The sequence below is a fragment of the Dipodomys merriami genome, unplaced genomic scaffold (genome assembly GCF_024711535.1).
Source record: "Dipodomys merriami isolate MVZ:Mamm:240054 unplaced genomic scaffold, mDipMer1.0.p SCAF_27, whole genome shotgun sequence".
NCBI lineage: Eukaryota > Metazoa > Chordata > Mammalia > Rodentia > Heteromyidae > Dipodomys > Dipodomys merriami.
The window spans coordinates 7545046-7569593 of NW_027204159.1; the positions used below are offsets into that span (position 1 = coordinate 7545046).

Here is a 24548-nt window from a genome sequence, read left to right on the forward strand (position 1 = left end):
AATTATACACACAAGGGGAGGTATGGTTCAAGTGGTAGAGCACCAGCCTTGAGTAAATAAGCCAAGCAAGAATTCTAGGCCCTAAGTTCCAGTCCCCAAGCAAAGTCCCCACCTCACCCCCCAAACCAAAACAAAACATCTGGAGGCAGGTATCCAAGGCTAGTAAGGAAGACTGCCTCACAATTTATATATACACTTTTTTTTTTTTCAGACCAGGTTTAGTTATGTAACCCTGGCTAGCCTAAACATGAACTTTCCCTACCTCAGCTTCTCAAAGTGAGTTTTTGTTTTTAATGACAGTGCCAAGCACTGCCAGTTCCAAAACTGAATTCAGGAGGCAAGCACCTTTTTTCCTTGGTTTTCTTTTTCTTTTTTCTGTGGTGCCAGTGCTAGGGCTTAAAGTAAGGGCCTTACACTCTTGCTTGGCTATTTGCTCAAGGCTGGTGCCCTACCCCTTGAACCGCATCTCCATTTGTAGCTTTTTTTGGGGGGCGGTCCGGTTGCGGGGCCTGAACTCTGGGTCTGGGCGCTGTCCCTCAGCTCTTCAGCTCTACCACTTGAGCCACAGCGCCACTTCTGGCTTTTTTCTTTTTGCTTATGTGGTGCTGAGGAATTGAACCCAGGGCCTCAGGCATGCAAGGCAAGCACTCTACCACTGAGCCACCTTCCCAGCCCCCCACTTGTAGGTTTTTGCAGTTTAATTGGAGGTAGGAGTCTCAAGCACTTTTCTGCCCAGGCTGGCCTAGGGTGCAATCCCCTTATGTGTGCTTTGCTATGTTACTAGGGATGACAACTGCACACCACTGTTCACAGACACAGTGCTTCCCCTGCAGCTGGGATAGCAGTATATTATTATGCCTAGGCATTAAATGAGATGAAGTTTTGTGAGCTTTTATGCCCAGGCTGGCCTTCAACTGTGACCACCAATCTCAGCCTTGTAAATGGCTTAGAGGTTTTAGCCACTGTACCCAGACCCAAGTGAGTATTTTAAAATTCATTTTCTCTTTTTTATTAATTGGGATATTGGTTGAGGTTTTGTCTTTTTGGTGATACTGGGGTTTGAATTTAGGACACAGGAACCACATCTCTGTCCCTTCTTGCTTTAGTTTATTTACTTGTCAGTCATGGGACTTGAACCCAGGGCCTGGGCACTATCCCCGAGCTTCTTTTGCTCAAGGCCAGCACTCTTCCACTTTTGGTTTTCTGGTAGTTAACTGGAGATAAGAGTCTCATGAACTTCTCTGCCTGGGCTGGCTTTGAACCATGATCCTCAGATCTCAGCCTCCCGAGTAGCTAGGATTACAGGTGTGAGCCACCAGTGCCTGGCTTAGTTTTTATTTAATGATTTAGCCCCTACATTTTTGTATATATAGATATATATAGTTTTTTTTGTTTTTTTTTTGTTTGTTTGTTTGTTTTTGCCAGTCCTGGGGCTTGAGCTCAGGGCCTGGGCACTATCCCCGAGCTTCTTTTGCTCAAGGCTAGCACTCTACCACTTGAGCCACAACGCCACTTCTGGGTTTTTCTGTTTATGTGGTACTGAGGAATTGAACCCAGGGCTTCATGCATGCTAGGCAAGCACTCTACCACATTCTCAGCCACCCCTAAACTTTTAGTAGCATCAAATTAGTTTAAAATAGGTTTTATTTAGACATGTCCATATGCATAATAATGTTTCTTAATCAGATTTATCCTTCATTATTCTCTCTCATCTCTCTTCCCCCCTTTGTTTTACATGTTTGCTCTGTACAACATCAGAGATCCTCCTCCTTCTGCTTTTTGATTAGCTGGGACCACAGATGTAAACCACCATATCTGGACTGTTTTCTGAGATTGGGTCTTACTGATTTTATTCCAGGGCTGGCCTATATCCACCTCCCAAGTCTCAGGGATTAAAAGCATGTGCCAATCCGCCTGGCTCTGTTTGTTCGTTTATTTTGTGAAACAGCATCTATGTAGCCCAAGCTGGCTTCATCTCCTGTCTCAGCTGGGAATTAGGTGCTTAATTGTATCTGGCTCCAGGGTATTGATTTTTTTACAGAGCAAATATACAGTTATGGTATTAGATTTGAACTTCATTTCAGGATAGTAAAGAAGTATTCACAATATATTTTTGATAGAAGGAAATATTGATTTTTAAATTAAATTTTTATTGTTTTTAATAAAGGTAATGCACTGAGGGGTTACCGTTTCATGACTCAAGTAATGAGTACATTTCTTTTTGACAATATCACCCCTTCCTTTGCTCTCTCCAAATTTTTCCCTCCCATCCCCACCCACAGGAAATAATTATTTTTAAAAGATTTAGAGCTATTTACACAAGAGATATACAAGGTAAGCCTTCCTATATATATCCTTTGAAAAAGTATTCTGAGCTGGGTGCCAGTGGCTCATACCTGTAATCCTAGCTACTCAGGAGGCTGAGATCTGAGGATAGCAGTTTGAAGCCAGTCTGGGTAGGAAAGTCTGAGACTCTTATCTCCAATTCAGCACCAAATGCCAGAAGTGAAGTTGTGGCTCAAGTGACAGAGTGAAAAGCTAAGGGGACAACACCCAGGCTCTGAGTTCAATCCCCAGTACTAGCACACCCCAAACTATACAGTCTGATATATAAATTCTTCTTTTTTAAAAAAAAAAAAAAAGCAATTTTATAGCTTTGTTTGACACGAATTCTCATTCACATTGACTGTCTGTAGATGTTTTTTTTTTTTTGGGGGGGGGGTCTGGTCGTGAGGCCTGAACTCTGGACCTGGGCGCTGTCCCTCAGCTCTTCAGCTCAAGGCTAGCACTCTACCACTTGAGCCACAGCGCCACTTCCGGCTTTTTTCTTTTTGCTTATGTGGTGCTAAGGAATCGAACCCAGGGCCTCATGCATGCAAGGCAAGCGTTCTACCACTGAGCCACCTTCCCAGCCTGTCTGTAGATTTTTGAATGTGTTAACAGGGACATAGGTTACCAGAGTATAGAGCTTGTTTGGGGAGTCTTCATCCTCATTCCGGTTTCTAGATAACGGCACACAGATCTGGTAGGGGACATTCCTTATTCCTTTGGCCCAGACAGCTTTGTTGAGCCTGGTATTGATGCGCATATCTGGAGTCCCCATACTCTTCATGGCAAACTTCTGGATCCTTTGAGTGCACGAGGAGCACGCTTCTTAAAGCCCACTCCATGGATGTGCTTGTGAATGTTGATGGTGTATTCATGGGTCACCACCTCGTTGATGGCACAACAGCCCTTTTTCTTCTCACCACCCTTCTTTGTGGGAGCCATTCTGCCGGGCCTAAGTTGGAAAGGATAAATTCTTCTTATGGTATGGTCTTGGTGTCTATCTGGTATAATAATTCCTTTTATTAGATATGACAAGCGTGGAACTCATGGATTCCATAGCCAAGAAGCTCAAATTAAGACCATGTGTTCTGTTGTAATGTTATTTCTAACCCAGGATGTTGAGGATGGTTTCCTTTGTCCATAATTTGATTTTATTCTAGAGCTCTTTAAACATTCTTTAGATATATACCTGTGTCTATGTCTTGTTATAAAACACCTTTCAATCTTTTCTGGAATCAGGGAGAACATAAATAATGAATATGAAACTCAACTATTACCAGTTTTCTTCTTCCTACTTGAGTGTAGAAGTCTTAGGCCAGAGAGGACCAGAAAGTCTGAGTCTGAGCAATTTATGGCAGACCCAGGTGGTCTTACATACTACATCACCCTGGTTCTGCATCCTCTTTCCCTCCAGATGCCTTCAACTTCATCTTTGTGCCAGAATATGGGCATTGTGAGAAGTAATTATATTTAAAAAATACTTATTGTATGGCTTGTGTAAGATAATATGCCTAGGACAGGAGTTGGACATTCAGCATTTTAGTATCTTTCCTAAAATCTTCTTTTCTTTCCATTCTGGAGCAATTATTCTCATTGTTAAATAATAATAACAACCTCCTTTTATGTATTTACTGAGTTCTAGGGCTATATTACATCATTGTGTCATTTAGTAAACCTACAAAGTATAGGCTTTATTTTCAGTGCTGGAGATTGAACCCGGGGCCTCACACATGCTTGGCAATGCCAACCCACAAATGTTTTATTAATTACTTCCCACTTGCTCATAAGAAAACTCAAGTTCAGCCAAGGCAAATCTCTTCTCTATTGCTGGGAAGTAACCATGCAGGGTTCACATAGTGTGGCTAGTTGGCAAGGCCACGCCCACCTCACCAGATCCTGCACAGTGTATAGCATTAAGGTTTGAACCTTGGAAATCATCTATCCAACAATCTCCATTTACATGCAGAGGAAGTGAAGCTCAGAGAGAAAGGCCTTGCCCAGGGTATATGACCTAGCCAACAGGAGAACCTGGTGTTTGAACTCTAATAGGCACCCCCTGGTCTGCTCACTTCATGTGTCCTGGGTCCTGTCTGGGAGTCTACTGGAGCCCATAGGCGTAGCCCTCATCTACCTGCCCAGTTCAGACAGGGGTGTGGGAGTGGAATCTGGGGAGGTGGCCTAATGGCCCTGCTACAGCAGGCAGAGTAGATAGGGTCATAGAGATGCACAAGGACAGAGACCCTCTGAACTCTGGCAAGAGTGAAGGCAGGAATAGAGGGTATTAGGTGTGTGTGTGGAGAGGGAGGGTATGCATGCCAAAGGCATGATCTCATCATCAAGCTGTCTTGAGTTCACTGTCCCTAAGATTGGGGCACATTCCTGAAAGTAATGGTCACAAGGGTTCCCTGGCCTTTTCATGCCCTAGGCTAGTTTCTATTCCCCTTGAGACTGAAAACATCTATCTTTCCCCTGAGACTCATCACCGTTGCCAATTGGTAATGTAGTAACTCCTTCCTCTAATGATTGCCTTGGGACCTTTTAGACTATACCTGAGGTTGGTGGAGAGGACCACCTGGGTCCCATTTTCTCAGGGGACAGGTTCCTGGTATTTATTGAGGGGCTTGGCTCACATTCCAACGAACTGGAACACTCCTCCCTTCCCTATCCTTTTGTGCTGCCCCAAGCCCCATCTCCCTAGATCAATTCTCCATAGGCAAGGGCAAGGCAGAGAGGATCATGTACCCCTCCCTGCCTGACATCTCGCCATCTCGGCGCCAGCGCCCTAGTTGGGAAACAAAACACAGCCACTTGGCCTAAGGGAGCGGTTCTGGAGACTCGAGCGTGGGAAGCAGCGCCCTCGTGTGGATATCAGGAGTAGCTCGGCTCCTTACCAAATCGTTTTCTTTCTATGCGTTCATCCAAAAAGTATTTATTGAGAGCCACTATGTGCCGGGCTGCTCAAGGAGCAGCCAACAAACAAATAAGATACTTCTCCATAGACAGTACATTTCAGTGTGTGTGTGTGTGTGTATGTGTGTGTGTGTGTGTGTGTGTGTGTGTGTGTGTGTGTGTGTGTGTGTGTGTGTGTAGGCAGGCAATAAATGATAAACAAATAAATGAGGCAGTTACTAGAGTGATGGCTGCTAGGAAGAAAATAAAATAGCAATGTTATGGAGAGTAACCTCGGAGGGAAACTAAGGATAGAAAAGGAAGTTTCCCTTGAGCAAGTCATATTTGACATTAGACTTCAGTGATAAGGACTCAAGCATGTAAGGATTTAGGGTGGAAATTTACAGAAAACTGCTACCACAAAGCCCTTCTGGCAGAAACAGGGCATTTATTATATTCCTGACTTAGAAAGAAGAGAGAAAGTGATGGTAGAGATGTGGTCAGTGGGGTGGGCTGGAGATGGATGAATATAGTAGGCCATGACATGAGTTTAATTTTTATGCTGAGAGTAGTGGGCATGTGTTGGAAATGTTTTGGGTAGGAAAGAATGTGACTGGAATGCCTTTTGTGTTCTCAGTGGGAGGGTTGTTGTTTTGTGTTTTGAGATTGGGTCTCCCTATGTAATCCAAGGTTATCTTGAACTTTGGATCCTCTTCCTCAGCCTCCACAATACTGGGATTACAGGTATGTGTCACCCCATCCAGCAGGAATGCTTTTTTTTTTTTTTCCAGCTGTGGGACTTGAACTCAGGGCCTGGGTGCTGTCTCTGAGCTTTTCCAACTCAAGGCTAGCATTTTACCACTTTGAGCCACAGCACCACTTCTGGTTTTCTGGTGGTTAATTGGAGATAAGAGTCTCACAGATTTTCCTGCTTGGGCTACCTTTGAATCTCAATCCTCAGATCTCAGCCTCCTGAGTAGTTAGGATTACAGGTGTGATCCATGGATGTTTGGCTAGTAATGCTAGAACCCCTATGAGCCAGGTGCTGGTGGCTGTAATCCTAACTACTCAGGAGAATAAAATCGAGAGAATCATAGCTTGATGCCAGCCCAGCGCACCTCCCTCCCCCACCAGAAAAAATCTGTGAGACTCCATCTCTAATTATACAGCAAAATGCCAAACTGGAAGTGTAGCTCAAGTGGTAAACTCTTACCAGACCACAAGGCCCTGAGTTCAAGCCCTGGTCCTGGCACACACAGACAGACAGACCCAGACAGATACACACACACACACACACACACACACACACACACACACACACACACACACACACACACACACACACAACCTGTGGCTGATATATGGCAGATGGACTTTGGGCAAGGAGAAGAGCTGAAACAGGGAAGATTATTGCTAGACAGGATAGAAGGCAATAAGAAATGATGTTGGCTTAGATCATGATGATAGTCTTATAGATAGGGTTGAATTCTGAAAACAGAGCCAACAGGACTTGGTAAGTAACTACATTCTTCTTAGCTCATGTGACTTCAGGAACTCTTTTACAAACACACCCTAGTTGTGTCTTCTGTCTTCAATGTGGGTTAGGGGGGGGAAACATAGGAACAAAGGTGAATTAGGGAGTTTCCAGATGTTGTTGGACAAAAGAATTTAAGGTACAGGCATTCTGTTCTCCATGACTTGACTGTATTTTCAAATCATTAGTCAGCAGGCCTCTACCTGCTATCTCCTTTACCCTGCCTAGGCCTAGTTGTTTATTAGTTCCCAGTTTGTCCAAATGTATGAGGGATATGTTGTTGACACCTAAAACAGTCCTGGAGGTTTGGTGTTTCTATTTGATACAAGTTAGAGGAGGTGTCAGTGTATGGATCTCGTCTATTTATTTATACAAAACTCAGATTAGACCTGATCCCATGAGAAATGCACACATATTGTGTTTGCCCCCAAGTTGAGCATTTCCGAAGAGACTAGGAAAAGCCAGGCTAGCTTTACAAATACTCTCAGGCCACAGGGGGTAGAGAAGCAAGCAGGTGAGGAGGTGACCAGTATGCTCTGGGACCAACAGGCTTGCTCTGTTTGTGTCAGGTTGTGGTAAGGGGTGCAGTATAAATGCAGCCAGCCAGAGACCCTTGAGATTCTGTGTAAGCCTCCCCAAGATGAAGCTGCCAGGCCAGGAGGAATTTGAAACCTCCAGTGCTGGTGAAAATGTTCCTGCAGGAGAGCTGGACAATGTCCTTGGCCCTGGTCCTGATGTCCCCTTAGACACAGACAGCAGGGACATGGTAGTACCCAACAACCCTATGCTCTTCATTCAGCTGAATGAACTACTGGGCTGGCCCCAGGCACTTGAGTGGAGAGAGACAGGAAGGTGAGTATGACCAAGCCAGTTCTGTGGGGGTACTTTCCCATCCTCAATTCTGATTTCCTCTCTGTGTTCCACCTTCCTTAAATATTTGTATACTTACTGTCTCCTCCACATTCTAGTTTTGGGTTCTCTGATACCCAAGGTAGGGTAGTTAATATGAGGATATATTCTGTACTTGGCCAAGGAACTCCTACCATTCTACCTTTCCTGGCTCCGTAGTGTCCCTGATCCTAGACATGGGAGAGAGTTCCCCAATAACACTGTCCACCCATCACAGGTGGATGCTGTTCGAAGAGAAGCTGGAGGTGGGTGCTGGCCGGTGGAGTGCCCCCCATGTACCTACCCTGGCCCTTGCCAGCCTCCAGAAACTCCGGAGCCTGCTGGCGGAAGGCCTTATACTGTTGGACTGTCCAGCTCAGAGTCTCCTGGAACTTGTGGGTAGGATGGAAGCCTTTTTGGGGAGGGCCTGGGTAGATAGGACATTTCCCAAGAGATCTACAGTCTTGGAACCTTTCAGAGCCCACCCCCATGAATCCCATTCTAAGGATAGTCCATTCCTTTCTTAGGATCAAGATGAATAGAGTGGAGGAACAAGGTGGCATCTGTACTCTGTCACTCCTAGAATAGAATGGAAGGGGAAGGGTATGAGCAATGGAAGCAGAGGGCTATCAGGATGGGGTTCAAGTCTCACATTTATTCTGCAGAGCAGGTGATAAGGGTGGAGTCACTGAGTCCAGAACTGAAAGGGCAACTTCAGGCCTTGCTGCTGCAGAGACCTCAACACAACATCCAGATGAGAGGCACCAAGCTCTGCTGGGGTGAGAGACTCAGGATCAATGCCCTATGGGAGAAGGATCCCAGATGTCTCCTGTACCTTCCTGAGCCAGGAATGGCCTCAACTTGGTTAAGACCTCAACCCAGGACTCATGAGCAAGAGAAAGTTGGGGGTAATGATGAGAAGGGAAATAGGGGAGGGAAGAATAGAAACGTAACAGCCAGAGCTCTGTGAAGGAATGTACTTGGTGGGTATTGTGCCAGGACCCTTGCATGAAGTGTCTCATTTAATCTTGAAAGTCACCTTGGAAAGTTGTACAATTATCCCCGTTTTAGTGAAGAGGAAACTGAGGCCCAGAAAAGGGGAGGGGTTGTGTGCCAGTTCTCACAGCCTGTCAGTGGCAAAGCTGGTAAGGGAGCCCTGGTGGACTCACCCCCAAAATCTGTGTTATTAATTTCTACAGACTGCTGTTTTGTAGAATCCACTGATATAAGAAAGGATTCTCATGATGAGGATGCCCCCCTGAAGGAACAGGTTTGTGGTCTTCCCTGGGAAAGGCTGGCAGAGGGGTTAGGAATTAACAGAGGGCCTCCCTCCTGTGGGCCCATAGAGAGAGATCCTGGCAACATTCCTTTCCCCAAATAATGTCTTACTTTCTGGTTACTCAGCATCGTAACCCCCTGAGACAAAAGCTGCCTCCAGGGGCAGAGGCAGCAGCGGTGCTGGCAGGAGAGCTGGGCTTTCTGGCAAGGCCACTGGGGGCCTTCATTCGATTGCAGAATCCTGTGGTGCTGGGGCCACTTACTGAGGTGCCCATCCCCAGCAGGTAAAGCAACTGAGTGGGAGTCTGGGCCCTAAAGAAGGATGTTTACTGGAGGGAAGGGGTGTCCCTGGATCCATGTCCCTGAGGATGTGGGGGATGGCATCCAGGGCAAGGTCAGGACTGCAGAGCAGATGTGCACTTGAGAATGTACAGGGCAGGTAAGGAGGTCAGTACTGAGCATCATCAGGTCTAGAGGCTGTCCACCTGGGGACTGTGCTGTCCTAGAGGGAAGCAGCCTCTGACCTTCTGTGAGGCCCTTGTTCCTTCTTCAGGTTTTTCTGCCTTCTCCTGGGCCCCCCCATGCCTGGAAGGGCCTACCATGAAATGGGTAGAGCAATGGCTGTCCTCCTCAGTGACTTGGTGAGTAGAGCAAGCGTGTGTGTGTGTGTGTGTGTGTGTGCATATGTGCGTGTACACATGAATGCACACGAGCAGATTCTGTAAGCATGTATGGACTCTGTATGTTTGACCAATCACAACACGGAGGCTTACTGAAGTTCATAACATGGAGACTGAAGTTTCCATGGCTACCAATGCAACCTGATTACTGGCCCAGTGCAGGCATATATTAGGCATTCAATACCCATCAAATGAGTACACGCACGCCTGGAAGTGATGCATGACTTCTCTGCTTGTGACCTGGGTGATTCTAATTTTGAGAAACATTCGAGTGAAAATGTATTAGAGTCTAAATCTGCATGTCCTGCCCATCCTGTGCCTCTAAACCCAGCAATTCCAGTGGTCAGTTCGTCAGGCCAGCAACCTTCATGACCTTTTGGCGGCCCTAGATGCCTTCCTACAGGAGGTGACAGTGCTCCCCCCAGGTCGGTGGGACCCGACAGCCCGAATTCCCCCGCCTAAATGCCTGCCCTTTCAGCACAAAAGGTACCTGGAGGCCATCATTCCATCAGATCTCTCCTCTCTGCTCTTGTCTAGAGGTCTTGTCTTTGGAGTTCTGCGTCTCTCTCTCCCTATCTCTCCCTAAGTCACTCATAGTTGCCATCTTGGCTGAGCCTGGCATCACTTGGTCTGGGTGAAGTGATGGGATTCTTCTAGTACAACTGTCTGTTAGATCGGGGAGACAGCAGCCACCAGGGGGCAGGGTGCCACCAAATCTAGACCAAGTCACTGGCTGGGTGGAGCTCTTCAGTTCCCCAGGGGCTTCCCTTCTTCTCATCAGGGGCATCTCTGGGCTGCGTGGAGCCCCAGCAGAGGACAGGCACCACCGTCGTGGGCCACACATGCCCAACCCAGAGTTGCAGCGGACCGGCTGGTGAGGCAAACTGATGGGGAATAAGGGTTAGGGGTTTTGTGGAGGGGTCATGGGGCCTCTAGGTAGGGGTTCTTTGCATGGGGATCACCTGGCCACAGAGAAATCAGGCTGGGGGTATGGGAATATGGATCACTGATGACCCATGGGTGGGGTGGGAGGCTGTTTGGGGGTCTTGTCCAGGACGTGCGTCGGAAAGCCTTGTGGTACTCCAGCGACTTCTTGGATGCCCTGCATCCCCAGTGTCTCTCAGCTGTGCTCTACATTTACCTGGCCACCATCACAAATGCCATCACTTTTGGGGGTCTCTTGGGAGATGCCACTGAAGGTGCCCAGGTGTGTGAGGGTTGTGGGAAGTACAGTTATTGGAAATGTGTTGGCATCAGCTTGTGTGTGTGTGTGTGTGTGTGTGTGTGTGTGTGTGTGTGTGTGTGTGTGAGTACTGGAGCTTGAATTCAGGGCCTAAACCTGGGCACTGTCCTTTACTTTTTCACCCAAAGCTAAGGCTCTACCACTTGAGCCACATCTCTACTTCTGTCTTTTTGCTGGTTTGTTGGAGATAAGAGTCTCACAGACTTTCTTTCCCAGGCTTTGAACCATGATCCTCAGATCTTAGCTTTCTGAGTAGCTAAGATTACAGGCATGAGCCAATTGTGTCTGGCTAAACACAAGCTTTGCGGTCCTCTTCTTCTGGGGACTGAAGAAACTCTGTTGAAGCTTGGGTGTCTGTGCTAGGGAGGCCAGAGTCCTGTCATGTCTCTATTGGCTTCCAGGGAGTGCTGGAAAGTTTCCTGGGCACTGCAGTTACGGGGGCTGCCTTCTGCCTGATGGCAGGTCAGCCCCTTACCATCCTCAGCAGCACGGGGCCAGTGCTGGTCTTTGAGCGCCTGCTCTTCACTTTCTGCAGGTAGGAGACCTTCCCTATATCCCCAGCCTCCACCTAGTCATACCCTCAGTCTGTCCTGGCTAGATGAGAGGGCTGGAGCTATCTCTTTGGCTTGAGGGGCATATCCCTGCCTGTATCTCATCCCCACAGAGATTACCGCCTGGACTACCTGCCCTTCCGCCTGTGGGTAGGCATCTGGGTAGCCACATTTTGCCTGGTGCTGGTGGCCACAGAGGCCAGCGTGCTGGTACGTTACTTCACCCGCTTTACAGAAGAAGGATTCTGTGCACTCATCAGCCTTATCTTCATCTACGATGCCCTCGGAAAAATGCTGAGCTTGGCCCGTGCCTATCCCATCCAAAGGCCAGGGTCCCCTGCCTATGGCTGCGTCTGTCAATATCCAGGCCCAGGAGGTAGGTCAGGGAAACAGGCAAGGAAGGATATGGGTGGGGGAAGGACCACTGATTAAGTTCAGGAAAATGCTGAGTATTTATCTAACGAACAATAACACTCTTACCCTCTTTGGTTCTGAATCACTTGACATGGAGGTCAACAAAACTTGTGTTTAGCCAGATACCATTGGCTTACACCTGTAATCTTAGCTACTCAGAAAACCCAGTATTGGTCCTTATTAGACACAATAAAGATATCAAAGACTTGATAGAAGAACACACTTGTGTGTGTGTGATTGGATTTTGTGTGTGTGTGTGTGTGTGTGTGTGTTGTGTGTGTGTGTGTGTGTGTGTGTGTGTGTGGTTGTGGGGCTTGAACTCTGGGCCTGGGCTCTGTCCTTCAGCTCTTCAGCTCAAGGCGAGCACTTTACCACTTGAGCCACTGAGTAGCTAGGATTACAGGCATGAGACACCGGCGCCCAGCTTAAAGCCAATTCTTGACTTCACAGCAGCAATGGATAGAGACCTAATTGCCCCAGAGGAGTAGAGTTAAATACATGCACCAAACAGGCAGAGGGAGTGGTAGGGCCTAGCACACTCAGCTTCATCTCTTAAACTCCCCAATCAAGTAAGTCACATCACTTCCTGGATGGCAACAATCAAGTAGCTAGAGAAAGGCCTGGAGTGTTCTACTTGAACATAGCCCTACATGTGGAAGGCTGGGAGTGGTGTTCTCTCTAAAGTGTGCAGGACTCTCTGCTAGGCATGGACAAGACCAGTTCTTGCTCTGGTAGGAACAGATTTGTGAGTTCATAAATAAAGCCATTTTCTGAGCAACTGCTCTGGCCTGATCCTGTGGGATACAGATGGTGGAGAATTTGAGGATTCTGGGTAGGAGGCAGTACCCCGAGGAATACATATGGAGTTGCAATGAAGTTGCCAGAAAGCAGAACTCTGTGATTAGCTGGACCATCAGATTAGAATCCCGTGGTTGCTGAGAAGGGGCTGGAGGGGGTATGCAACTGAATTATTCTCTGCTTCCCAGAAAATGTGTCTCAGTGGACAAGGACAAAACCAAATGACAGAGATGACATCTTAAGCATGGTGAGGGCTTGCTCCTGGGAAGGTTTGGAAAAAAGAGTGACAACCAAAGCACTCAGCTGATCTCAGCTCTCCCCACCTCAGGGCCAATGATTTCCCATCCTGCATGTCCCCTTTCCCCTGAGGTGGGTATAGAAGAGTAGGATGCTCTTTCTGCTTCCACTACCCCCAGTAGCTGACTATCCCTTCATATAGGATTTAGGCCTGGTCAATGCATCCTTGTTACCTCCTCCTGAGTGCACCCAGAAGGGAGGCTACCCTCGTGGTCCTGGATGCCATACAGTGCCAGACATCGCCCTCTTCTCTCTTCTCCTCTTCCTTACCTCCTTCTTCTTTGCTACGGCTCTCAAGCATGTAAAGAACAGCCGCCTCTTCCCCTCCATGGTAAGTGTCGCCTTTTTTTCTATGTGAGAGTTCTTCTCTTGGCTTTGAGTCCTATCTGGAAATGGGACAGGATGTGAAAGGAAAGACATGGCAGGTCCAGACTCACTGTATCCACTGTGTGGCCAGGTGCGCAAAGTGTTCAGCGACTTTTCCTCAGTCTTGGCTATCCTGCTGGGCTGTGTCCTTGATGCTTTCCTGGGCCTAGCCACCCCGAAGCTCCTGGTACCCACAGAATTCAAGGTGAGAGCTGGGCCATTTGATGGGGGATAGGGGAACATCAGCGCTAACAGATGCACAGTTGCTATTCTTTTCTTCATGAATTTCTTTCCTCACTCATAAAATAAAAAAATAGTAATGATAATGGTCCCACAGAGCTGTTGAGAGCATTACATGAGGTAGTACATGAGTGATAATAGAAGATTATGCACAGTAGCTTATTACTTTTCGGTAGAGATCAGAAGGATGGGCTCTGGACAGTCAGCCTTGGGTTTAAATTTCAGTTCTGCCACTTCGTATGTATGCATTAAGCAATTTATTGAAAGCCTATTTCTTAATCTATAAGATAGAAATAATATAACAATAGCTCCTACCTCATAGGTTATTTTGAGGTTTACAGTAGATCCTAGTGTTTGGCACGGCTCACAGTGCTCGACACATAACAAGTCTTCAGTAAATGTTAGTCATTGTTGTTATGAGCTCTCCCTACCCTTTACTGTGGCCCTGCCTACTTCACTACTTCTCACTCTTTTCTTTCACCCCTCATTGCCTGCTTGGTTCCAGTAAAGCTGGAGCTCTCTCTCTAGGGTGTGACTGTAAAGAACAAAGCTTTGTACTGATTATTAGGCTTTGTGCTATAAGAGACTTCCCACTGGTTTCCTCCAGTACAGAAGAGCAGGAAGGCTCTATTTGGGGCAGCCTCAGGGGCTCAGAACCCCAAGTAGCAATCCAGGCCCTCGGCTGACGCTTATAATCAAAGCAGACGCAGACACACCTAGCCCTGCCCCACCCCTACCCCAGATCTGGGCAGGTCTGAGCCTGAGCTGCCCCACCCTGAATGGGGGAGTGTCTAATAAGGAGGGCTGTATATACTATACTGCAAGAAGTGTGGGAAGGCCATAGCCAGTGAGGGAGGGACCTGACAGCAAATGCCTAGAGCCTTTGGCTCCAGCCAGCCTGGCCCCATCTTGCCTTCTTTTAAGGTACTGGGATGTTTTGAAGCACAACACACACACACACACACACACACACACACACACACACACACACACACACACACACACACACACACACACACACACACACACACACACACTTTCCCCTAGCATCCAGTGTCCTAGAGAGGGGAGTAAATTGTAAAAGAGTACTGAGACTGTGGGGGGGGGGGTACACATGTATTCTTGGAACCCATGTATTCCATGTACATCTGCCCATGGAATGCCTTCCCTCAGCCTACACTCCCTGGGCGTGGCTGGCTGGTGTCACCTTTTGGAGCTAACTCCTGGTGGTTGAGTGTGGCAGCTGCCCTGCCTGCCCTGCTTCTGTCTATTCTCACCTTCATGGACCAGCAGATCACAGCAGTCATCCTCAACCGCACTGAATATAGACTGCAGGTAAGGCCTGATCATTAAGATCCTAGATCAAGGGACAGAAACTCCAGGATGGAGTCCAGGTTGCCCCTCTTCTATGGCCCAGGGTAGCCTCCATCCACTCATCACTCTCCATCCACTCCCTGCAGAAGGGAGCTGGCTTCCACCTGGACTTGTTCTGTGTGGCTGTGTTGATCCTGCTCACATCAGTGCTTGGGCTGCCCTGGTATGTCTCAGCCACTGTCATCTCCCTGGCCCACATGGACAGTCTCCGGAGAGAGAGCAGAGCCTATGCTCCTGGGGAGGCCCCCAGCTTCCTGGGCATCAGGTAAGGCCTGGATTCAGAGGCTGGAGTAAGAGGAGAGGAGCAAGGTAGTTATGGGATATGTGACAGTTATTTTGACAATTTAAACTCACTGTAGTGGGTGGGTTCTGGACTCAGGATTTTCTCCCCTTCAATCGTGATAAGGAGGGCCCTCAAGAGTACCATTACTGATGCAAAAGTGGAGGTAGCCAAAGCTTAAGTGGATGTACCACTTGATAGTCCCTACTAAATGCAGAAGCATATCAATGGCCGTTCAAAGGAATTCATTACAAGCAAGGTTGAAACTGTTGGAAACACAATCTGTCTAAAATATATTGTTAGCCAGATACTGGTGGCCTGGGGACCTCATGTAAAGTGCCTTTCCTGGCTGCTAGGGCCTCTACAAGTGAGTCATTTGATATCTAGCCTAGGTGTTAGGCACTTTTCCAAACTGTAGCTATCTCTTCTTTCTCCCCACAGGGAGCAGAGGCTGACGGGGCTAATGGTGTTCATCCTTACTGGCACCTCCATCTTCCTGGCACCTGTGCTCAAGGTACCTGTCAGGCCAGGATGAGGGTCAGTACGTATAAATAATACATGTAGCAACCATTGGTACTGACACCGTCAATAGGATTTATACAGTCTCATTCAATCCTCATATTAACCTTGGGAGGCATACGTACTTTACAAATGAGAACTGTAAAGTTTAAAGAGGTAAAGTAACTTGCAAGAGCCCACCTACAGAGCCAGAACATCTCTTAGATACCATGCTCTGATAGCCACCCAGGAAAAGTGAGGACAGAAGAATAATGAAAAATATGAGACTAAGCACCTACCATCAACACACACAAGTGAAAGTTTAGTTAACAAGTGATAGCAGAAATGGTCAACAAGCCAAGATAGCAAAGCAGCAAAGCAGTCATGGAGGGGGCAGAAAATATCAGACAAAAGTCACTGGCAGAAGACAAGAGCCATGAAGTGAGGTGAGGAAAAGTACATGGTGGCTGAGTGAGAGTGATGCAGTAGAGGGCCAGATGGACTGGATCAGTCACTAACTAGGTGACTCTCATGAACCACATGCCAAGCACTGTTCGAGGTACTGAGGATACAGTGGCAAGCCAAACAGACCATGTTTCTATCCTTGAGGTCTGGTGATGAGACAGATTTTTTTTTCTTTTGGGTCTCTGGGCCTGGGCACTGTCCTGTCCCTCAGCTCTTCAGCTCAAGGCTAGCACTCTACTACTTGAGCCACAGTGCCACTTCCGGCTTTTTTCTTTTTGCTTATGTGGTGCTGAGGAATCGAACCCAGGGCCTCAGGCATGCAAGGCAAGCGCTCTACCACAGAGCCACATTCCCAGCCCCCAGATTTTCTTTTCTTTTCTTTTTCTCTTCCTTTCCCTTTTCCTTCTAATCTCATGGACTTTCCTGCGCTAGCTGGCTTCAAATCACAATCCTCAGATCTCAGACTCCTGAGTAGCTAGCATTATAGATGTGAGCACTGGCACCTGGAATCTTTCTTTTCTTCAAATTAGCTTACATTAGTTATACAGAGAACAATTTCATTGTTACATTTCCACAATTTACAATATGTTCCAATCAATCCTACCCCATCTATCATTCTCCTTTTCTGCCTTTCCAAAGCAATTTAAACATATATTTTTAGAAAGTAGGGGCTGGGAAGGTGGTTCAGTGGTAGAATACTTTCCTTGCATGCATGAGGCCCTGGATTTGATTCTTCAGCACTATATAAGCAGAAAAAGCTGGAAGTGGTGCAGTGGCTCAAGTGGTAGAGCGTTAGCCTTGAGCTGAAGAGCTGAGGGACAGCGCCCAGGCCCAGAGTTCAGGCCCCACGACAGACCAAAAAAAAAAAAAAAAAGTACAATAGGATAACTTCAGATAGAGATAACATCTATGAAAAATAAGTAGATAATGTGGTTTAGGCTACTTCATATTGAGTGGTTATCATTGAGCTGTCATGAGATGAACCACGAGTGCTGAGAAGGAACTGGCCATAAAGAAATCTGGGAGAACACTTTGGTGGGAAATATAGCAAAGCAAAAGGCTCTGCAGTGGGTAGAACCAAATGGGTGCATTGATGAAGGAAAGGATAACAGTATATTGGGAACATAGAGACAGAGGGGTATGGGATACCTGAAATTGGAAAAGAACCTTGGTGTGGTGGTGCATGCCTATCATCCTTGTTCTCAGGAGGCTGAGACAAGAGGATCTTGAGGGGGGGGGACAGAGAGACACTAGGAAATGGACAAATTTCTCTTTCAGTTTCTCCATCTGAAAGTGCAGACAATAATTTATTTCATGTGATTAATGAGAGAATTCAATGAAACTAGGCATGCACAATGTACCAGGAAAAGAAAGCCTGGACAAGCTCAGATGTTAGCACTAAAGTGGGACATCTGGACAGCTGGAAGGTAAGCTATTTTGCAAGCTTTCCATTTTTTTTTTCCTACCAGTTTATTCCAATGCCTGTGCTCTACGGCATCTTCCTGTACATGGGGGTGGCAGCACTTAGTAGCATCCAGGTGAGGCCATTAAAATCTCCTAGCAACACTTCTCTTCCTGCCTCAGTTGTCAATCCCCCTCCTATTGCATGGTTGCCTCTCTTGGGCAACAGGGACCCTGTGTCACACTCAGGGTGGGGAGGCCAAGGGAACTTTCTACCCTCCCCCATGTTTGGCTGGGATAGCTGCAGTGACATTCAGGTCACTGAATGGTCTGTTTCCTTTTCCTCTCATCTTCCCAGTTCATGAAGAGAGTGCAGCTGTTGTTGATGCCTGCAAAACATCAGCCAGACTTGCTGTTCTTACGGCATGTGCCTCTGAGCAGAGTCCACCTTTTCACAGCCATTCAGCTTGCCTGCCTAGGTCTGCTTTGGATAATCAAGTCTACCCCTGCAGCCATCATCTTCCCTATCATGGTGACTTGGGGCAGGGTTAGGTTGTCCTGGGGGAGGTTTTGGGAGAATGTGAGTCTGGGAGGATAGTCAAAGCCTCTACAAGAGCAACTCTCCTGTCTTTCTCTCACTTGTCCTGGTGCTTCCTGATTGGAAATGCTAAGACAAGAAAAGATAGCTGAGCGATACACAGACTTGTCCTGTGATAGTTAATCCACTTCCTTTCCCAACCTCTTGAGCTTATCTCATAAATCCAGAAAGAAGAGTGACGTCCTAGGAAAGACAGTGTTGACAATTTCTGTTCCTCACGGATGAGAAAGAGGCACAGGCTTTGCAGTAGGTTATCACATCCCAGTTGTCTAACTTCCAGGAAGTAACTAACCTCTCTGGGTTTCTATTTCTTTGATGTATAATGTGAACACTTTTTATATCTAACGATGTATCTAGCAATGTGTTAACAATCAATGCCTTGCATATAGGAAGTGTTCAATAAATGTTACACTTATTTTTCAGCTGCTGTTGCTCACAATCCTTGGCTTGTTTCTGTTTTTGCAGTTGCTGGGCTTGGTAGGGGTTCGAAAGGCACTGGAATGGGTCTTCTCGCCACAGGAACTTCTCTGGCTGGATGAGCTCATGCCAGAGGAGGAAAGGAACATCCCTGAGAAGGGGCTGGAGCCAGATCACTCATTTAATGGAAGTGACAGTGAAGATGTGAGCTCTAGTCTAGGCCTTCCTAGGGGAATGGGTCCAGGAGCTATCCATAAACCCTAATATCTCCACTAAACCTGAAGATCTGATAACAACAACAACAACAACAAGCATTTCTCTTAGCTCTGCATTGACACAGGCAGAATGAAGGACATCCTATTCTTTCCTCCCTCTGTTTCTCTGTCTGTCTCTGTATATTCCCAACTAATCTTAGGATCTTTCTTCCACAGTCAGAGCTGATGTATCAGCCAAAAGCTCCAGAAATCAACATCTCTGTGAATTAGCTGGAGTAGGAGATGGAAGTAGAGACCTCTGGAAACTAAGCATGAGGTGAGAGTATGAAACAAGTAAGTTCTCTTGATGTTAAAGATGGGAGGTGTGGGGTGTGGGATCTTGGAAACTTGTTTTCCTTGAGGTGGGGGTTGGAGTTCGAACTCAAGGCTAGTGCTCTCACTACTTGAGCAAGGGTTCAAGTGCTTGAGCCACGTCTTTAGCCCAGAAACCTATTTTTACCTTTTCTTTTCCTTTCCCTCCTTTTTTTTGGAAACCATCTTTGTATTCTCTTTATACCTCAATACCTCCTCTACCCTGAATGGGAGAAGTAAGAAGATATCAGAAGGAAGAAAAAAAATGACCAGGGTACCTGGGCTTGATTCCCTGTAAATGTGAAGTTGAGCCAGTGGAGGGAGCTCAAGTTCACAACAGGATGTGGTGGTAGAAAGAATGAGAGGGAGTGCCAGGACAAAAGAAAGGGATAGAAAGAAAGAGGATAATGCCTATGTTGCTTTCCCTTGGCCAAGAGGCTTCTCCTCTAGTCTGATGTGAACCACACTCGAGTTATGTAAATGAATGAGGATTCTCTTATCTCTTGCCCTCTCCACTTTTCATTTTATTTACCATTTTTCTGAGGCATAACATACCTATCACAGTGCATCTAGTTCTGATAGAGTGGTTAGGTATGGAAATCACAGCCTTTGACCTCAGAAGCTTAAATTCCACTTGGAGAATCGACAAATAGGCAACTATTAGTGGGATAGTGCTGAATAAGGGAAACACAGGCTGAGGGAGCAAGGAAGCCTCTATTTCCATTTTGGAGGGTACTGAAGATGGGCTGGAGTTAGTTTTTGGGGTTTCCCCAGAAAGTAACCATTATTTAAAATCTGAAGAATGAATACAAGCTTGCCTGGACAGGATAGATGGGAAATGTTCTATACAGAAATGACCACATGATCTTAGAATTATTTTCCTTTGTTAATCTAAACTCTCTTCTGTACCACAGAACACCCTCCTTTCCATACCTCTATAAGCCTAAGACCTTCACCACTAGCAAGGGAATTTTTCTTTTCTTTTTTTTTTGGGGGGGGTGGTCCGGTCGTGGGCCTAAACTCTGGTCCTGGGTGCTGTCCCTCAGCTCTTCAGCTCAAGGCTAGCGCTCTATCACTTGAGCCACAGTGCCACTTCAGGCTTTTTTCTTTTTGCTTATGTGGTGCTGAGGAATCGAACCTAGGGCCTCATGCATGCAAGGCAAGCGCTCTACCACTGAGCCACCTTCCCAGCTCTTCTTTTCTTTTCTTGAGACAGTGTCTCACTGTATAGTCCAAGCTGTTATTGGATTTGTGATCCTCCTACGTCAGTCTCCTGAATGCTGGGATTACACCATACTTAGCTCTGCAATAGAAAATTTAGGTGCACTAAATGGAGAAAGAGTGATCTACTGACTGGCCTAGAATAAGATAGCCTAGTATTTCCTTATCCTTAGCATTTCTTTTGCTCTATAATTTGCCCTGTTGTATCCCTGAGCACTTGCTCTAACCTTACCATGTTTTCCTTGGATTCATAGGTATTTTATTTAGGAAGTCAGAACATTATTGGGAGATACTGTTGGCTGGGGACCCGGAACAATGGGACAAGCCTGAAAAATAGCTGGTCAAGATTTCAATTACTTCCTGAGCCATGGTGGAAAGTGACAGGGAGAAGTTTTGTTAGTGCTTAAGAAAGGCAGATCTGATCAGTCCCCATTCATTTATTCTCTTAACGCTAAAGGGACCTGAACCCCAAAGCCCTTTCCATTTTTACCTCACTAATTCTCCTATATGGAATCTAATGATTATCTTTTCTACTCCTAGAGGGAAAAAGAAATGTTCCTCTGTTTGAAACAAGTTTTTACAAACATAAAAATAATCTTTATTGTTGTCTTGTTGATCACAAAAATCAAAGAGATTACTGGAAAAGACTGAAACAGATGTATAATTTTGAAATGAAATCATACTGGAAATCATCACTGTTCATATTTTGGTGTATGTAGGTCAGATTTAGTTCAATGAACACTTTCATATTTTTATTAAAAGGGAATTATGCTGTGGAGTGTATTTTATTTTATTTTCCTTTGTGGTGGTGCTGGGGCTTGAACTCGAGGCCTGAACATTGTCCTTGAGCTTTTTAGCTCAAGACTAGTGCTCTATCATTTGAATCACAGCTCTACTTTCTGGTATTTTGGTGGTTAATTGGAGATACAAGTCTCACAGGTTTTCCTGCATCAGATCTTTGGATCTCAGCCTCCTGAGTAGCTAAGATTACAGGCATGAACCACTGACACCTAGCAGAATTTTAAAAAATCTATTCCTTTTTTGGCAGTACTAGGTTTGAACTTAGGACCTTGTGCTTGGTAGATATGCATTCTATTGTTTGATCCACATCTTTAGACTATTGTAGAATTTTGTAACATGCCTGCCACTTAATATTAGCTGGACATTTTCCCCATGTCAGTACACATGCATGTACCTCATACTTTATCATGGACATAGAATAAACTTATAAATTAAAGTTGAAAAAAATATATACAAGAGTACATAAAATGTCTTCCACAAGTACAAGAATTTTGACAGAATAAATATCCGGGAATGGAATTAAAGAATAACAACAAAGTGGTTGGGGTTGTAATTCAGTGGTAGAAAGTTTGCCTAGTATTGCTTAACACCTTCAATCCTTAAAAAAGAAATCCATTAAAAAAAGAAAGAAAGAAACCAGGTGTGGTGGCACAAGCCTGTAATTCCAGTATTCAGGAGGCTGAGGAGATCATGAGTTTGGGCTATACATTGTTTACGCTATAGTAAACAAACACATATATAACAAACAAAGACAGGAAACTCCTCCAAATAAATTCAAACAAACATGTAGGGTATTTCTACCACCTCCTTCTATGTCCTAGATTGCATCACTCTTCCAGGTAAATACTATCCTAATTTATTTAAATTTTATTTTGTAATCTTCAAATGATTGTGCAGAGGATACAATTTAACATGTCCATTTATGTGTCTGCTTCTTGGTCATTTACCTTTTCCATCATTCACCTTCCACCTCTTTCCCCAGACCCATGTCACACTTCCTGCTTCCTTTATCACATATATACATGGGGTATTATGACTTTGTTTCCCATTCCGTTTTCCATTAATTTATCTCCCTCCCACTACCCAACACTCCAATCAAACTGTTTCAGCTTCCTTGTCTTCATTTTGTTAAACTGTTAGTTCAAAGGTTTTTACTCCATGAAGTTTCACTACATCTACTAAGTCAACTAGATTGTATATACTTATGTTTACATATGAGGTTAGATTTTGAGTCTAAGAGAAAACATGTGCCCTACTATCCTAAATTATTTTTTTGTTGTAGTTGTTGCTAGTCCTGGGGCTTGAACTCAGGGCCTTGGCATTGCCTCTGAGCTTCTTTTGCTCAAGGCTAGCATTCTACCACTTGAGCCACAGTGCTACTTCCGGCCTTTTCTGTTTATGTGGTACTGAAGAATCTAAACTAGGGCTTCATGCATGTTAGGCAAGTACTCTACTACTAAGCCACATTCCCAGCCTTATCCTTAATTTAATGTTACTATTCAAGCCCCACAATCAACACAAAACATAAATAACTAAATAACTAAATAAAATTGCCTATCATTCATACTCTCAGGTAAAAATTGCTATTATATGAAATTGTAGCTCATATAGCTGGCAACGAAAATAATTATACAAAATGCTTTTTCTTGAGACAATTGGTGAACTTTGATATACTGCAGAAGTGTCTGTGTGTGCTTCTAATTTCCTCACATAGAACAGTAAAAACAGTCAAGGGCAGGTTTTAAGAAAATGTTATGCCAAGGATATTTATTTATTTATTTATTTGCTGGTCCTGCGGTTTGGTCAGGGCCTGGGCACTGTCCCTGAGCTTCTCTGTGCTCAAGGCTAGGACTCTATTACTTGAGCCATAGCACCACTTCCTGCTTTTTCTGAGTAGTTTATTGGAGATAATAGTCTCATGGGTTTTCCTGCCCTTGGCTAGCTTTGAACCATGATCCTCGGGTCTCAGCCTCCTGGGTAGCTAGGATTACAGGTGTGAGCCACCGGTACCTGGCTTTACACCAAGAAATTTTTGTGGGTTTTTGTTTGTTTTCTGTGCTGGAGATTAAACCCAGGGCCTTATGCATACTAAATGTATATAGTCTATCACTGAGCTACATTCCCCACCCTAGGACATTCTTAGTAAAATTTATTTTTCTTTCTTTTTTAAATGCCTAAGACAATAACATACTAACTACTAGTAAAGTGTGATACAACTGACTAATTTGTGCTAAGATATCATCAATTTTAGTCCTTATAAGGCTTTTATACTTACAGCAAAAGCCAGCATGGTGAAAAGTAGTATCATACAATTATAATCAAAACAGGTTGATTTTATGGATTTCTTTAAGGGTCTTAAGAGCTTCAGGAGGAAATAGATCATCATACTTTGAGACCTATTCCTTTGTGTATGTTGAAATATATCTTTTAAAAAATTACCTTTAAGTAGTTATACAAAGGGGTTTAAATTCAACAGGACAGTTTATGAGTATAATGCATCTTCATCAATGTCACCCCTTCCATCATTCTCCCCTTGCTGAAATATATCTAAAGTATTTGTCCCACAAATCCACATTTCTCTGAGTTAATGTATTTTAAAAAGTGCATTCTAACACATGAGGAAATGTTCATCATCCCTGGTGGTGAAGGAAATGCAAATAAAGACAACCCTGAGATACCACCTTACCCCAGTCAGAATGTCCCACATCCACAAATCAGCCAACGACAAATGCTGGAGGGGATGTGGAGAACGAGGAACGCTATTACACTGCTGGTGGGAATGTACACTCATACAACCACTTTGGAAAGCAGTCTGGAGGGTCCTTAGAAAGCTAAAGATTGACCTCCCTTACGACCCAGTCATACCACTTCTAGGCATCTACCCTGAACAACAGGAACCAATATACAAGGACACGTGCACCTCCATGTTTATTGCAGCACTGTTCGCAATAGCTAGGATATGGAAACAACCTAGATGCCCCACCACAGATGAATGGATCCAAAAATTGTGGTATCTATACACAATGGAATACTATGCAGCCATTAGAAATGACAAAATAATGGCATTTGCAGGGAAATGGATGGAGCTAGAAGGAATCATGTTGAGCGAGGTAAGCCAAGAACGAAGAGACAAACAGTACATGGTCTCCCTGATAAGTGGATGATGAATCCAAAATGTTAGGTGATATGACAAAACTAACAGGACTTAAGAAACAAAGAACTCCCACTCATCTGGTTGAACCACTACTAAATATCCCCATGCTGCTGATCACATATATGGTATATAACATATGAGCACCGTTATATATTACAGACTGTGATAGACAATTTGCTCCAGGAAAGTTAGAATGAACTTGTGACTTTAAATGAGCATCATTATTCCACAATACTGTGAATTTCCGGAAATTAAGTAATCACTTAA

At 45.2% G+C, this 24548-nt stretch overlaps 1 protein-coding gene and 1 pseudogene across 3 annotated transcripts; one reads left to right on the forward strand and one right to left on the reverse strand.

Moving 5' to 3' along the window:
- Window positions 1-2845: 2845 nt before the first annotated feature.
- LOC138837277 (large ribosomal subunit protein eL31-like) lies at window positions 2846-3270 on the reverse strand (annotated as a pseudogene).
- A 4100-nt stretch (window positions 3271-7370) lies between these two features.
- On the forward strand, window positions 7371-24007 carry Slc4a9 (solute carrier family 4 member 9). 3 transcript variants are annotated; one of them, XM_070036168.1, is made up of 22 exons: window positions 7371-7603; window positions 7878-8038; window positions 8305-8418; window positions 8839-8909; window positions 9044-9201; window positions 9471-9558; window positions 9929-10083; window positions 10379-10471; window positions 10630-10804; window positions 11242-11375; window positions 11505-11767; window positions 12792-12850; window positions 13043-13231; window positions 13358-13471; window positions 14680-14841; window positions 14967-15145; window positions 15602-15674; window positions 17593-17661; window positions 17883-18056; window positions 18588-18743; window positions 18971-19070; window positions 20581-24007. In XM_070036168.1, exons 1-21 carry the CDS (start codon window positions 7392-7394, stop codon window positions 19022-19024), a joined length of 2853 nt encoding a protein of 950 aa, XP_069892269.1. In that variant the 5' UTR covers window positions 7371-7391; the 3' UTR covers window positions 19025-19070; window positions 20581-24007. The 3 variants fall into 3 exon arrangements, with proteins under 3 accessions (XP_069892269.1, XP_069892268.1, XP_069892267.1); XM_070036167.1 differs by having other exon boundaries at window positions 7392-7603; window positions 13199-13231; XM_070036166.1 differs by lacking the exon at window positions 8305-8418 and having other exon boundaries at window positions 7392-7603.
- The last annotated feature ends 541 nt before the right edge of the window (window positions 24008-24548 follow it).